At 40.3% G+C, this 12,762-nt stretch overlaps 1 protein-coding gene across 14 annotated transcripts in view; it reads right to left on the reverse strand.

The window, feature by feature from the left end:
• The window catches only part of elna (elastin a), a 71,660-nt gene that overhangs the window by 23,886 nt on the left and 35,012 nt on the right, over window positions 1-12,762 (reverse strand). For 8 of the 14 annotated variants that reach the window (XM_053486281.1, XM_053486273.1, XM_053486274.1 and 5 more), the window contains exons 12-36: window positions 12,573-12,647; window positions 11,265-11,300; window positions 11,102-11,158; window positions 10,891-10,941; window positions 10,559-10,660; window positions 10,212-10,256; window positions 10,056-10,136; window positions 9,875-9,919; window positions 9,649-9,741; window positions 9,466-9,513; window positions 9,239-9,331; window positions 9,030-9,077; window positions 8,799-8,891; window positions 8,616-8,663; window positions 8,409-8,501; window positions 8,230-8,277; window positions 8,026-8,091; window positions 6,321-6,368; window positions 6,090-6,182; window positions 4,090-4,137; window positions 3,859-3,951; window positions 2,164-2,211; window positions 1,933-2,025; window positions 442-489; window positions 238-303 (exon numbers count right to left, since the gene is read on the reverse strand). In XM_053486281.1, coding sequence (XP_053342256.1) covers window positions 238-303; window positions 442-489; window positions 1,933-2,025; window positions 2,164-2,211; window positions 3,859-3,951; window positions 4,090-4,137; window positions 6,090-6,182; window positions 6,321-6,368; window positions 8,026-8,091; window positions 8,230-8,277; window positions 8,409-8,501; window positions 8,616-8,663; window positions 8,799-8,891; window positions 9,030-9,077; window positions 9,239-9,331; window positions 9,466-9,513; window positions 9,649-9,741; window positions 9,875-9,919; window positions 10,056-10,136; window positions 10,212-10,256; window positions 10,559-10,660; window positions 10,891-10,941; window positions 11,102-11,158; window positions 11,265-11,300; window positions 12,573-12,647 — 1,659 coding nt within the window. The remainder of the gene's footprint in view (window positions 1-237; window positions 304-441; window positions 490-1,932; window positions 2,026-2,163; window positions 2,212-3,858; window positions 3,952-4,089; window positions 4,138-6,089; window positions 6,183-6,320; window positions 6,369-8,025; window positions 8,092-8,229; window positions 8,278-8,408; window positions 8,502-8,615; window positions 8,664-8,798; window positions 8,892-9,029; window positions 9,078-9,238; window positions 9,332-9,465; window positions 9,514-9,648; window positions 9,742-9,874; window positions 9,920-10,055; window positions 10,137-10,211; window positions 10,257-10,558; window positions 10,661-10,890; window positions 10,942-11,101; window positions 11,159-11,264; window positions 11,301-12,572; window positions 12,648-12,762) is intronic. The other 6 variants (XM_053486277.1, XM_053486276.1, XM_053486284.1 and 3 more) reach the window with 6 other exon arrangements.

Here is a 12,762-nt window from a genome sequence, read left to right on the forward strand (position 1 = left end):
TACTTTGACTCGTCATTGCCTACGGATCATAAGTCTGTTCTGTTCTTTTGACTTTGTGTTATCCTTGTGTTGCTCTGCTTCAACGTTATCATATGGCCTATGATATTGTTTTAAGGCTCCTGAGTTTGAGCTTTATTTAATTCCCACTCTGCACTTGAATTCTACATTTTCTTTTGAGTGATCATGACACAAAGCACTGCAAATTACATCTCAAGACCTTAAGATTCCACTTCTCACCTCCTGTTCCAGGGTAAGCTCCTCCAGTTCCTAAACCACCAAGACCACCTAAACCAGCACCAGCACCTGTTAAATCCATAATGTTAGCATCAGTAGCTCATATATTTACTGACAAAACAAACAACATACATAATATAGATCAGGTAATTAATAATTGTTTTAAAAAGCCCCCCAAAATACCATGATACCACAAGTAATAATTACCATATTTAGCAGCTTTAGCCTGAGCAGGGGTGAGTCCTCCTGTACCTACTAAATGAAACATCAAACACAAGGCTGGTTAGACTCAACTATATTATGATAAAGCTGTCATTTTCATAAAGTATTGTAAAGCGAAGTGTCACGACACGTCAGACCACGCCCACACCATAAACTACACCTTACCCCTATTGCACGTTTGGATTTATTGGCTTTGACTTCTGTGTAATGCCTCTTGACCATGGTACTGTCTGTGACTGAAATTAACGCATGGTTGGATATTTTGCCTTCAGTTTCTGCATATTGCTTATTGACCCCAAGACTGCCTGTTACTAAAACTATCGCTGTTTTGCATATACTGTATCACCTTCAACTGCCGTGTTTGTTCTCCGGCTTATGAGTTTATCAGCCACCAGCGTTTTGACAGAACTCGTGAAACTGTAAGTGCCTTGTCTTATTCTCAAACGGCACTGGGATGGGACAGTGACTGAGCCCAAGCCTTTGTTTACCACTGCGAGAGAACATGACAACAAGCTTTTTCCCAGCAACCTTTTCAACACAAAGACAACCAGGGTCACTCTGGAGCTCCTAAATACAATGTAGGTCAAAGGGTAATGCTCTTCCTATGAGACATACCTATTAAGATTACATCAAGGAAGCTGTCACCCAGGTATATTGCCCAAATCACCATTACCGGAGTCATCAATCCAAGCCTCGTAAGACTTTCCCTGCTGCTGTCCATGCTCCGTATTAACACAACCTTCCATGTGTCCCAGGGCTGATGACTTATCTCTTGCCTACTGTGCCCACACCACAAACTACACCTTAAACAGACTAGCTCACTTAATTCCATACTCCATTTCACATCTTATCCGTCATCGACTCAGTCACAGCTTTGAGCTCACCTGTTGCCACTTTGGCATCAACGCTTTTCACTTTATAGGATGCTTTGAAACAGCTACTTCCCACCAGATTATTGTGTTGCATTTATGCCCAGAATTTTTACTCGCCATTGCCTATCGATAATTAGCCCGTTTTGTTCTTTTGACCTTGTGTTATCCTTGCATGTTCTGATTTATCCACTTCAACTTTATCATATAGCATATTAACCACAAAACTGTCTGTTACTGGAATTAATAGACATTTGGATATTTTGGCCTTGACTTCTGCAAACAGCAAGTCGACAACGAGACTGCCTCTTATTGGAATTAATAATTGTTTGGATATATCGGATATATTAACTTTGACTTGCGCATATTGCTCAACGACAAGAAGACTCCCTGCTACTGGAACTATCACTGTTTTGGATATATCAACTCCAGCTGTTGCGTTTGTTTTAAGGCCCCTGAGTTTGCCTAACATTTAGACACCACCCACAAAACTGTAAGTGCTTTATTTAATTCCCACTCTGTACTTGGATTCTACATTATCTTTTGAGTGATCATGACAAAAAGTTCTACAAATTACATCTTATGACCTCAAGATTCCACTTCTCACCTCCTGTTCCAGGGTAAGCTCCTCCAGTTCCTAAACCACCAAGACCACCTAAACCAGCACCAGTTCCGGCTCCACCTAATCCAGCACCAGCACCTGTTAAATCCATAATGTTAGCATCAGTAGCTCATATATTTACTGACAAAACAAACTACATACATAATATAGATCAGGTAATTAATAATTGTTTTAAAAAGCCCCCCAAAATACCATGATACCACAAGTAATGATTACCATATTTAGCAGCTTTAGCCTGAGCAGGGGTGAGTCCTCCTGTACCTACTGAATGACACATCAAACACAAGGCTGGTTAGACTCAACTATATTATGATAAAGCTGTCATTTTCATAAAGTACTGTAAAGCGAAGTGTCACGACCCGTCAGACCACGCCCACACCATAAACTACACCTTACCCCTATTGCACGTTTGGAATTATTGGCTTTGACTTCTGTGTAATGCCTCTTGACCATGGTACTGTCTGCGACTGAAATTAACGCATGATTGGATAATTTGCCTTCAGTTTCTGCATATTGCTTATTGACCACGAGACTGCCTGTTACTAGAACTATCGCTGTTTTGAATACAGTATATCAACATTAACTGCTGCGTGTGTTCTCCAGCTTATGAGTTTACCAGCCACCAGGGTTTTAACAGCACTCGTTAAACTATAAGTTTAATGAGTGCTGTTAGGGGATAGGACAGTGACTGTGACCGTATAACCTGGCAAATATGGATCCAGCAACAGCTGCCCACTTGACGTTGGCACTTGAAAATCAGGGGGCTCTTCTAGGCACCCACCACCATAACATCAATCAGGTCACCAATACACTCAAAACCATCTCTGAGACCCTGGCTTCTCTTGCTGCACAAATTGTAAGCTCCCCTAATTCCTGCTAAAGCTCCACCAGAAGAGTTGGTTTAGCAGTGAGTTTATGAAGAAAACTGCTTTCTTGGGTAACACATCCCATAACTCGCTCCCCACTTTCTTCACTAGTATGTCACCTTTCTAGTGCTGCCTAGTATACCAACTGCCCTTGTTTTCTCCTCAGGAGGAAGAGGCCACAGTGCCATGAGCCCAAGCCTTTGTTTACCACTGCGAGAGAACATGACACACAAGCTTTTTCCCAGCAACCCAGGTATATCGCCCCATTCACCATTACCTGAGTCATCAATCCAAACCTCGTAAGACTTTCCCTGCTGCTGTCCATGCTCCGTATTAACGCAACCTTCCATGTGTCCCAGGGCTGATGACCTATTTCTTGCCTACTGTGCTCACACTACAAATTTCGCATCTTATCCGTCATTGACTCAGTCACAGCTTTGAGGTCACCTATTGCCACTTTGGCATCATCGCTTCTCACTTTATAGGATGCTTTGAAACAGCTACTTCTTGCCAGATTATTGTGTCTCATTTATGCCCAATATTTTTACTCGCCATTGCCTATCGATAATGAGCCCGTTTTGCTCTTTTGACCTTGTGTTATCCTTGCACTTCAGATTCTTGCATGTTCTGATTTATCCACTTCAACTTTATCATATAGCATATTGACCACAAAACTGTCTGTTAATGGAATTACTAGACATTTGGATATTTTGGCTTTGACTTTTGCAAACAGCCAGTCGACAACAAGACTGCCTCTTATTGGAATTAATAAACGTTTGGATATATTAACTTTGACTTGCGCATATTGCTCAACGACAAGAAGACTCCCTGCTACTGGAACTGTCATTGTTTTGGATATATCAACTCCAACTGTTGCGTTTGTTTTAAGGCTCCTGAGTTTGCCTGAAATTTAGACACCACCCACAAAACTGTAAGCGCTTTATTTAAATTCCACTCTGCACTTGAATTCTACATTTTCTTTTGAGTGATCATGACACAAAGCACTGCAAATTACATCTCAAGACCTTAAGATTCCACTTCTCACCTCCTGTTCCAGGGTAAGCTCCTCCAGGTCCTAAACCACCAAGACCACCTAAACCAGCACCAGTTCCGGCTCCACCTAATCCAGCACCAGCACCTGTTAAATCCATAATGTTAGCATCAGTAGCTCATATATTTACTGACAAAACAAACTACATACATAATATAGATCAGGTAATTAATAATTGTTTTAAAAAGCCCCCCAAAATACCATGATACCACAAGTAATGATTACCATATTTAGCAGCTTTAGCCTGAGCAGGGGTGAGTCCTCCTGTACCTACTGAATGAAACATCAAACACAAATTAGCTGGTTAGACTCAACTATATTATAATAAAGCTGTCATTTTCATAAAGTATTGTAAAGTGAAGTGTCACGACCCGTCAGACCACGCCCACACCATAAACTACACCTTACCCAAATTGCACGTTTGGATTTATTGGCTTTGACTTCTGTGTAATGCCTCTTGACCATGGTACTGTCTGTGACTGAAATTAACGCATGATTGGATAATTTGCCTTCAGTTTCTGCATATTGCTTATTGACCCCAAGACTGCGTGTTACTAGAACTATCGCTGTTTTGGATGTTTCAACTTCAACTGCTGTGTGTGTTCTCCAGCTTATGAGTTTACCAGCCACCAGGGTTTTAACAGCACTCGTGAAACTATAAGTGCCTTGTCTAATTCTCAAACTGCACTGGGATGGGACAGTGATTGTGACAGTATAACCTGGCAAATATGGATCCAGCAACAGCTGACCACACGTTGTTTTGGATATATCAACTCCAACTGTTGCGTTTGTTTTAAGGCTCCTGAGTTTGCCAGACACTCAGACACAACCCACAAAACTGTAAGTGCTTTATTTAATTCTCACTCCGCACTTGGATTTTAAGTTTTCTTTTGAGTGACTAGGACACAAAGGACTGCAAATTATACCCTAAGATAGGCTCTTCTTGGCACTCTCCACCATAACATCAATCAGGTCACCAGTACACTCAAAACAGTCTCTGAGACCCTGGCTTCTCTTGCTGCACAAATTGTGAGCTGCCCTAATTCCTGCTAAAGCTCCACCAGAAGAGTTGGTTTAGCAGTGAGTTTATGAAGAAAACTGCTTTCTTGGGTAGAACACCCCATAACTTGCTCCCTACTTTCTTCACTAGTATGTCACCTTTCTAGTGCTGCCTAGTATACCAGCTGCACTTGTTTCCGCCTCATGAGGAAGAGGCGACAGTGCCATGAGCCCAAGCCTTTGTTTACCACTGCGAGAGAACATGACAACAAGCTTTTACCCAGCAACCTTTTTAACACAAAGACAACCAGGGTCACTCTGGAGCTCCTAAATACAATGTAGGTCAAAGGGTAATGCTCTTCCTATGAGACATACCTATTAAGATTACATCAAGGAAGCTGTCACCTAGGTTTATCGCCCAAATCACCATTACCGGAGTCATCAATACAAGCCTCGTAAGACTATCCCTGCTGCTGTCCATGCTCCGTATTAACACAACCTTCCATGTGTCCCAGGGCTGATGACTTATCTCTTGCCTACTGTGCCCACACCACAAACTACACCTTAAACAGACTAGCTCACTTAATTCCATACTCCATTTCACATCTTATCCGTCATTGACTCAGTCACAGCTTTGAGCTCACCTGTTGCCACTTTGGCATCAACGCTTTTCACTTTATAGGATGCTTTGAAACAGCTACTTTCCACCAGATTATTGTGTTGCATTTGTGCCCAGAATTTTTACTCGCCATTGCCTATCGATAATTAGCCCATTTTGTTATTTTGACCTTGTGTTATCCTTGCATGTTCTGATTTATCCACTTCAACTTTATCATATAGCATATTAACCACAAAACTGTCTGTTACTGGAATTAATAGACATTTGGATATTCTGGCCTTGACTTCTGCAAACAGCAAGTCGACAACGAGACTGCCTCTTATTGGAATTAATAAACGTTTGGATATATCAACTTTGACTTGCGCATATTGCTCAACGACAAGAAGACTCCCTGCTACTGGAACTATCACTGTTTTGGATATATCAACTCCAGCTGTTGCTTTGTTTTAAGGCTCCTGAGTTTGCCTGACATTTAGACACCACCCACAAAACTGTAAGTGCTTTATTTAATTCCCACTCTGTACTTGGATTCTACATTATCTTTTGAGTGATCATGACAAAAAGTTCTACAAATTACATCTTATGACCTCAAGATTCCACTTCTCACCTCCTGTTCCAGGGTAAGCTCCTCCAGTTCCTAAACCACCAAGACCACCTAAACCAGCACCAGTTCCGGCTCCACCTAATCCAGCACCAGCACCTGTTAAATCCATAATGTTAGCATCAGTAGCTCATATATTTACTGACAAAACAAACTACATACATGATATAGATCAGGTAATTAATAATTGTTTTAAAAAGCCCCCCAAAATACCATGATACCACAAGTAATGATTACCATATTTAGCAGCTTTAGCCTGAGCAGGGGTGAGTCCTCCTGTACCTACTGAATAACACATCAAACACAAGGCTGGTTAGACTCAACTATATTATGATAAAGCTGTCATTTTCATAAAGTATTGTAAAGCGAAGTGTCACGACACGTCAGACCACACCCACACCATAAACTACACCTTACCCTTATTGCATGTTTGGATTTATTGGCTTTGACTTCTGTGTAATGCCTCTTGACCATGGTACTGTCTGTGACTGAAATTAACGCATGTTTGGATAATTTGCCTTCAGTTTCTGCATATTGCTTATTGACCACAAGACTGCGTGTTACTAGAACTATTGCTGTTTTGCATATACTGTATCACCTTCAACTGCCGTGTTTGTTCTCCGACTTATGAGTTTATCAGCCACCAGCATTTTGACAGAACTCGTGAAACTGTAAGTGCCTTGTCTAATTCTCAAACGGCACTGGGATGGGCAGTGACTGTGACCGTATAACCTGGCAAATATGGATCCAGCAACAGCTGCCCACTTGACGTTGGCACTTGAAAATCAGGGGGCTCTTCTAGGCACCCACCACCATAACATCAATCAGGTCACCAATACACTCAAAACCATCTCTGAGACCCTGGCTTCTCTTGCTGCACAAATTGTAAGCTCCCCTAATTCCTGCTAAAGCTTCACCAGAAGAGTTGGTTTAGCAGTGAGTTTATGGAGAAAACTGCTTCCTTGGGTAAAACATCCCATAACCCGCTCCCCACTTTCTTTACTAGTATGTCACCTTTCTAGTGCTGCCTAATATACCAACTGCCCTTGTTTTCTCCTCAGGAGGAAGAGGCCACAGTGCCATGAGCCCAAGCCTTTGTTTACCACTGCGAGAGAACATGACAACAAGCTTTTTCCCAGCAACCCAGGTTAATCGCCCCATTCACCATTACCTGAGTCATCAATCCAAACCTCGTAAGACTTTCCCTGCTGCTGACCATGCTCCGTATTAACGCAACCTTCCATGTGTCCCAGGGTTGATGACTTATCTCTTGCCTACTGTGCCCACACTACAAATTTCGCATCTTATCCGTCATTGACTCAGTCACAGCTTTGAGCTCACCTGTTGCCACTTTGGCATCATCGCTTCTCACTTTATAGGATGCTTTGAAACAGCTACTTCTTGCCAGATTATTGTGTCGCATTTATGTCCAGTATTTTTACTCGCCATTGCCTATCGATAATGAGCCCGTTTTGCTCTTTTGACCTTGTGTTATCCTTGCACTTTAGATTCTTGCATGTTCTGATTTATCCACTTCAACTTTACCATATAGCATATTGACCACAAAACTGTCTGTTAATGGAATTACTAGACATTTGGATATTTTGGCTTTGACTTTTGCAAACAGCCAGTCGACAACAAGACTGCCTCTTATTGGAATTAATAAACGTTTGGATATATAGGATATATAAACTTTGACTTCCGCATACTGTATTGCTCAACGGCAACAAGACTCCCTGCTACTGGAACTATCACTGTTTTGGATATATTAACTCCAACTGTTGCGTTTGTTTTAAGGCTCCTAGGTTTACCAGACACTCAGACACCACCCACAAAACTGTAAGTGCTTTATTTAATTCCCACTCTGCACTTGGATTTTTGAGTGATCATGACAAAAAGCACTGCAAATTACATCTCAAGACCTTAAGATTCCACTACTCACCTCCTGTTCCAGGGTAAGCTCCTCCAGGTCCTAAACCACCAAGACCACCTAAACCAGCACCAGCACCTGTTAAATCCATAATGTTAGCATCAGTAACTCATATATTTATTGACAAATTAAACTACACACAGGATATAGATCAAGTAATTAATAATTGTTTTAAAAAGCCCCCCAAAATACCATGATACCACAAGTAATGATTACCATATTTAGCAGCTTTAGCCTGAGCAGGGGTGAGTCCTCCTGTACCTACTGAATAACACATCAAACACAAATTAGCTGGTTAGCCTCAATTATATATTATAAAGCTGTTATTGTCATAAAGTATTGCAAATTAAAATACTACAAATTACAACTTATCATCTCAAGATTCCACTTCTCACCTCCTGTTCCAGGGTAAGCTCCTCCAGGTCCTAAACCACCAAGACCACCTAAACCAGCACCAGTTCCAGCTCCACCTAATCCAGCACCAGCACCTGATAAATCCATAAGGCTAGCATAAGTAGCTCATAGATTTTTAGACATAACAAACTACATACAGAAAAAACATCAAGTAACAAAAGATTGATTAAAAAAAAAGGAATGGTTACCATATTTAGCAGCTTTTGCCTGAGCAGGGGTGAGTCCTCCTGTACCTACTGAATGAAACATCAAACACAAATTACCTGGTTAGACTTACAAACCATATTATAATAAAGCTGTCATTGACATAAAGTTTTGCAAATCGAAGCTCTACAAATTACATCTCAAGACCTTAAGATTCCACTTCTCACCTCCTGTTCCAGGGTAAGCTCCTCCAGTTCCTAAACCACCAAGACCACCTAAACCAGCACCAGTTCCGGCTCCACCTAATCCAGCACCAGCACCTGTTAAATCCATAATGTTAGCATCAGTAGCTCATATATTTACTGACAAAACAAACTACATACATAATATAGATCAGGTAATTAATAATTGTTTTAAAAAGCCCCCCAAAATACCATGATACCACAAGTAATGATTACCATATTTAGCAGCTTTAGCCTGAGCAGGGGTGAGTCCTCCTGTACCTACTGAATGACACATCAAGCATAAATTAGTAAGAATGATAACTATGAATGAATACAACAAACTCAAAAACTGATAGTTCTGTTAACATTCTGTTATTCTGTTAGTGTCATAATGTATTCCAAATCAAACACTCCAAATTACACCTAATGATTCCATATCTCACCTCCTGTTCCAGGGTAAGCTCCACCAGGTCCTAAACCACCAAGACCACCTAAACCGGCACCAGTTCCAGCTCCGCCTAATCCAGCACCAGCACCTGATGAATCCATAAAGTTTGCATTAGTAGCTTATGTATTTTCAAACAGAACAATCTACATACAGAAAATACATAAAGTAATAAATAATTGTTTTAAAAAGCCCCCCCAAAAAATAACATTATAGCACAATTACCATATTTAGCAGCTTTAGCTTGAGCAGGGGTGAGTCCTCCTGCACCTACTGAATGAAACATCAAACATAAATTAGCTGGTTAGACTCAAAAACAATATAATAATAAAGCTGTCATTGTCATAAAGTTTTGCAAATTGAAGCTCTACAAATTACATCTCATGACCTTAAGATTCCACTTCTCACCTCCTGTTCCAGGGTAAGCTCCTCCAGGTCCTAAACCACCAAGACCACCCAAACCAGCACCAGTTCCGGCTCCACCTAATCCAGCACCAGCACCTGATAAATCCATAACTAGCATAAGTAGCTCATAGATTTTTTAACATAAACTACATACACAAACCACATCAAGTAACAAAACATTGTTTTAAAAAGCCCCGCAAAATAAGATGAAAGCACAAGTAATAATTACCATATTTAGCTGCTTTAGCCTGAGCAGGGGTGAGTCCTCCTGCACCTATTGAATGACACATCAAACACAAATTAGCTGGTTAGGCTCAACTATAGAATGACAAAGCTGTCCTGTTCATAAAGCATTGTAAATTCGAAGTTCTGCAAATTACACCCGATGACATCAGTTTTTCACTTCTCACCTCCTGCTCCAGGGTAAGCTCCTCCAGGTCCTACACCCCCAAGACCGCCTAAACCAAGACCAGTTCCGGCTCCACCAGCACCTGATAAATCCATATGGTTAGCCTCAATAGCTCTTATATTTTGTGCCATACATTAACTACATAAATATAGCTTACCATATTTGGCAGCTTTGGCTTGAGCTGGTGAAAGACCACCAGCACCTGACCAGATAGAACAAAAATCTTTATATTTCCCATGGACATTACAGTACAGGAAAGGTTTTTCTATGCATAAAATCTTTGGAGGTTAGGTGTGAAGCAGATAGAGTTAAGTGTCTTTTTTAAGGGCCCAACAGTGACAGCCTGGTTTGAATCTGATTGTAGAACCAAACGTTCTTATTGGTTGTGACCCACGTAACCACCAAACCAACTCTGACCGCCATGCAATGTAAAGTTCTCTAAAATCTTTTGGGAGTGAAAATGTGTCTTTATGCTCTTTATTATTATTATTATTTTAGTTTTACCTCCAACACTTGGGAAAAGTCCCCCTGCTCCTGGTACACCTCCAAACCCACCTAAGCCAGCTCCAGGAACACCTCCAAACCCACCTAAGCCAGCTCCAGCGCCTGGAATACAGGGTGACACGTAACCTGAACATCCTATAATAATATCCAGTGAGATGTAGCAAAACACATTAAAGTTAGACTACACTATATAAACATATAAAGCATTACTACAAAGTGCTTCAACTGCTCCAGCATTGAATTTGCTTTGGTGTTTTACTTTAATTGATTTGCTTTTTGTTAATGTGACGCTGTGGGTGTTATCAATCTCTGAGATCAAAGTGAGACATTACCATACTTAGCAGCTTTGGCTTGTGCAGCTGAGACACCTAAGCTTCCCACACCTAGATACACAAAGAGTAAATCATACCGTAACCATGCTTTTTTAGCCTCATGTATTGCTTAAACATGTGTTGAAAAAAAAATCTTTAGTCAGTGCTAAATGTGAGCATATTCTTATTGCAACTACTGCTTAACCATGCACTCTTTATATGTATTACACACCAGTGCCAGTGGGGTAGCCACCAGGTAATCCTGCACCAGTCCCAAAGCCACCATAACCTGAAGCGTAGCATCTGAGAGTTAGCCAATATGCCAATTCATAATTAAAACGAGTACATTACAACAGAGCTTATGCATGCATGAAAGTTATAGAATGTCACTATACCATATGGAACTTTGCCTCCAGCATAAGGGGAGCCACCTATTGGGACAACAGACAGGGTGAAGGAACTAAAGACTAAAGGTAGGTATTGTTATTGTTATAGTTTATACTACATTTTCTATAGCTACTGTACTACTGGTTGTATGTTTAAGGTTATTCACTGAGCCTAAATGTTATACCTTAGGTGTAAAATCTCAAAATAAAACCTGTAAATGTATAAAAATTGATAAGTACAGCATGTGCAGCTGAATCGCATTAAAACATGATCTTATCTTCCCTGGGAAACATTAAATAATTCAATCTGGTGTTATTCTTTTTTGTCTTATATTATATTATCCTTTAATCAGAATTGTGGTTTGGAATAAAATAGTTGATTAATCATCTCCCAATTGTCTATTTATCTACATAAAAAGTTTCAATATGTCAAAAATCCTGGAGATGCAAAAATCACTTTAATGAATCATGAACACAATAAAGTTTGTTGCCAGTTATCTAAATGTAAGAGGTGAGAACTGGAATCGTGAGGTCATAGGGTGTAATTCGCAGTACTTCAGTTTGCATTGCTTTATGACAAGGAAAGATTTGTCATTGCATAGTTGAGCCTAACCAGCTACAGTAATTTTTGCTTGATGTGACCATTCCTATTTGAGGCCTCAATCATGGAGGATTTAAAGACAGTAAATCACCTGCTGTTCATTACAATAACAGCTGTTAGATGTTAGATTGTTATTACCACTTTGGGCATGCTGCTAACTCTAAAAAGAGAACCTTATCGTCACATAATCAATGGGACATACAATGACGTGCAAAAGTCTTGACCCACCCCTCATTTCTTATATTATGCTTCCACAGAGCCAGACTTTCTTGTATTTTTAAATGTAGTCTTGGGGAATAGTTCTTCAGGCTTCCCAAGGGATTTAATTTTTGGCTCTTATTTTTGGCAACTTCTAATTCGAGACATAAAACAGTGAGAAACAGGTGCAGATGATGACAGATGATCAGGCAGGTGACCAGTATATGGTGATGTTGAATGCTGAGTGGTTGGAACAGACAAGAGGGGAAATGAGGTTGCTGCCAAGATTGTGACATAAACCTCCAATTTTTTTTATTGTATCCTGTCACCATTTAATTGCAGTCTGTTTCCATTTCTTTAATTTAATATGAAGAAAAAGGGGTGGATCAAGAATCTGGCACATTATTGTAAATAACCATATGATAATCAGAATGAGGATTTGTATACACTGAAGGACAATATGTTGGAATAGAGAGGGAAGACATGTTTAATAAAATGTGTGGTTAATACTATTATACCTGGAACTTTTGGAGATTTGAGTGGGTATCCATGAAAAACTCCTGGTTGCAACTGGCCTGGCCCACCACTGATGCCTGTAGGGTGAAATTGTGAGAGAGCACAGTGGAATTTAACTTAAGAATCTTATAAGATTTCAATAATATTATGCACAGAATAAAGACTTTGATGATATTAGGCATTGAAAATTGT

This window comes from Clarias gariepinus, chromosome 25, assembly GCF_024256425.1.
Source record: "Clarias gariepinus isolate MV-2021 ecotype Netherlands chromosome 25, CGAR_prim_01v2, whole genome shotgun sequence".
Classification (NCBI taxonomy): Eukaryota; Metazoa; Chordata; class Actinopteri; order Siluriformes; family Clariidae; genus Clarias; species Clarias gariepinus.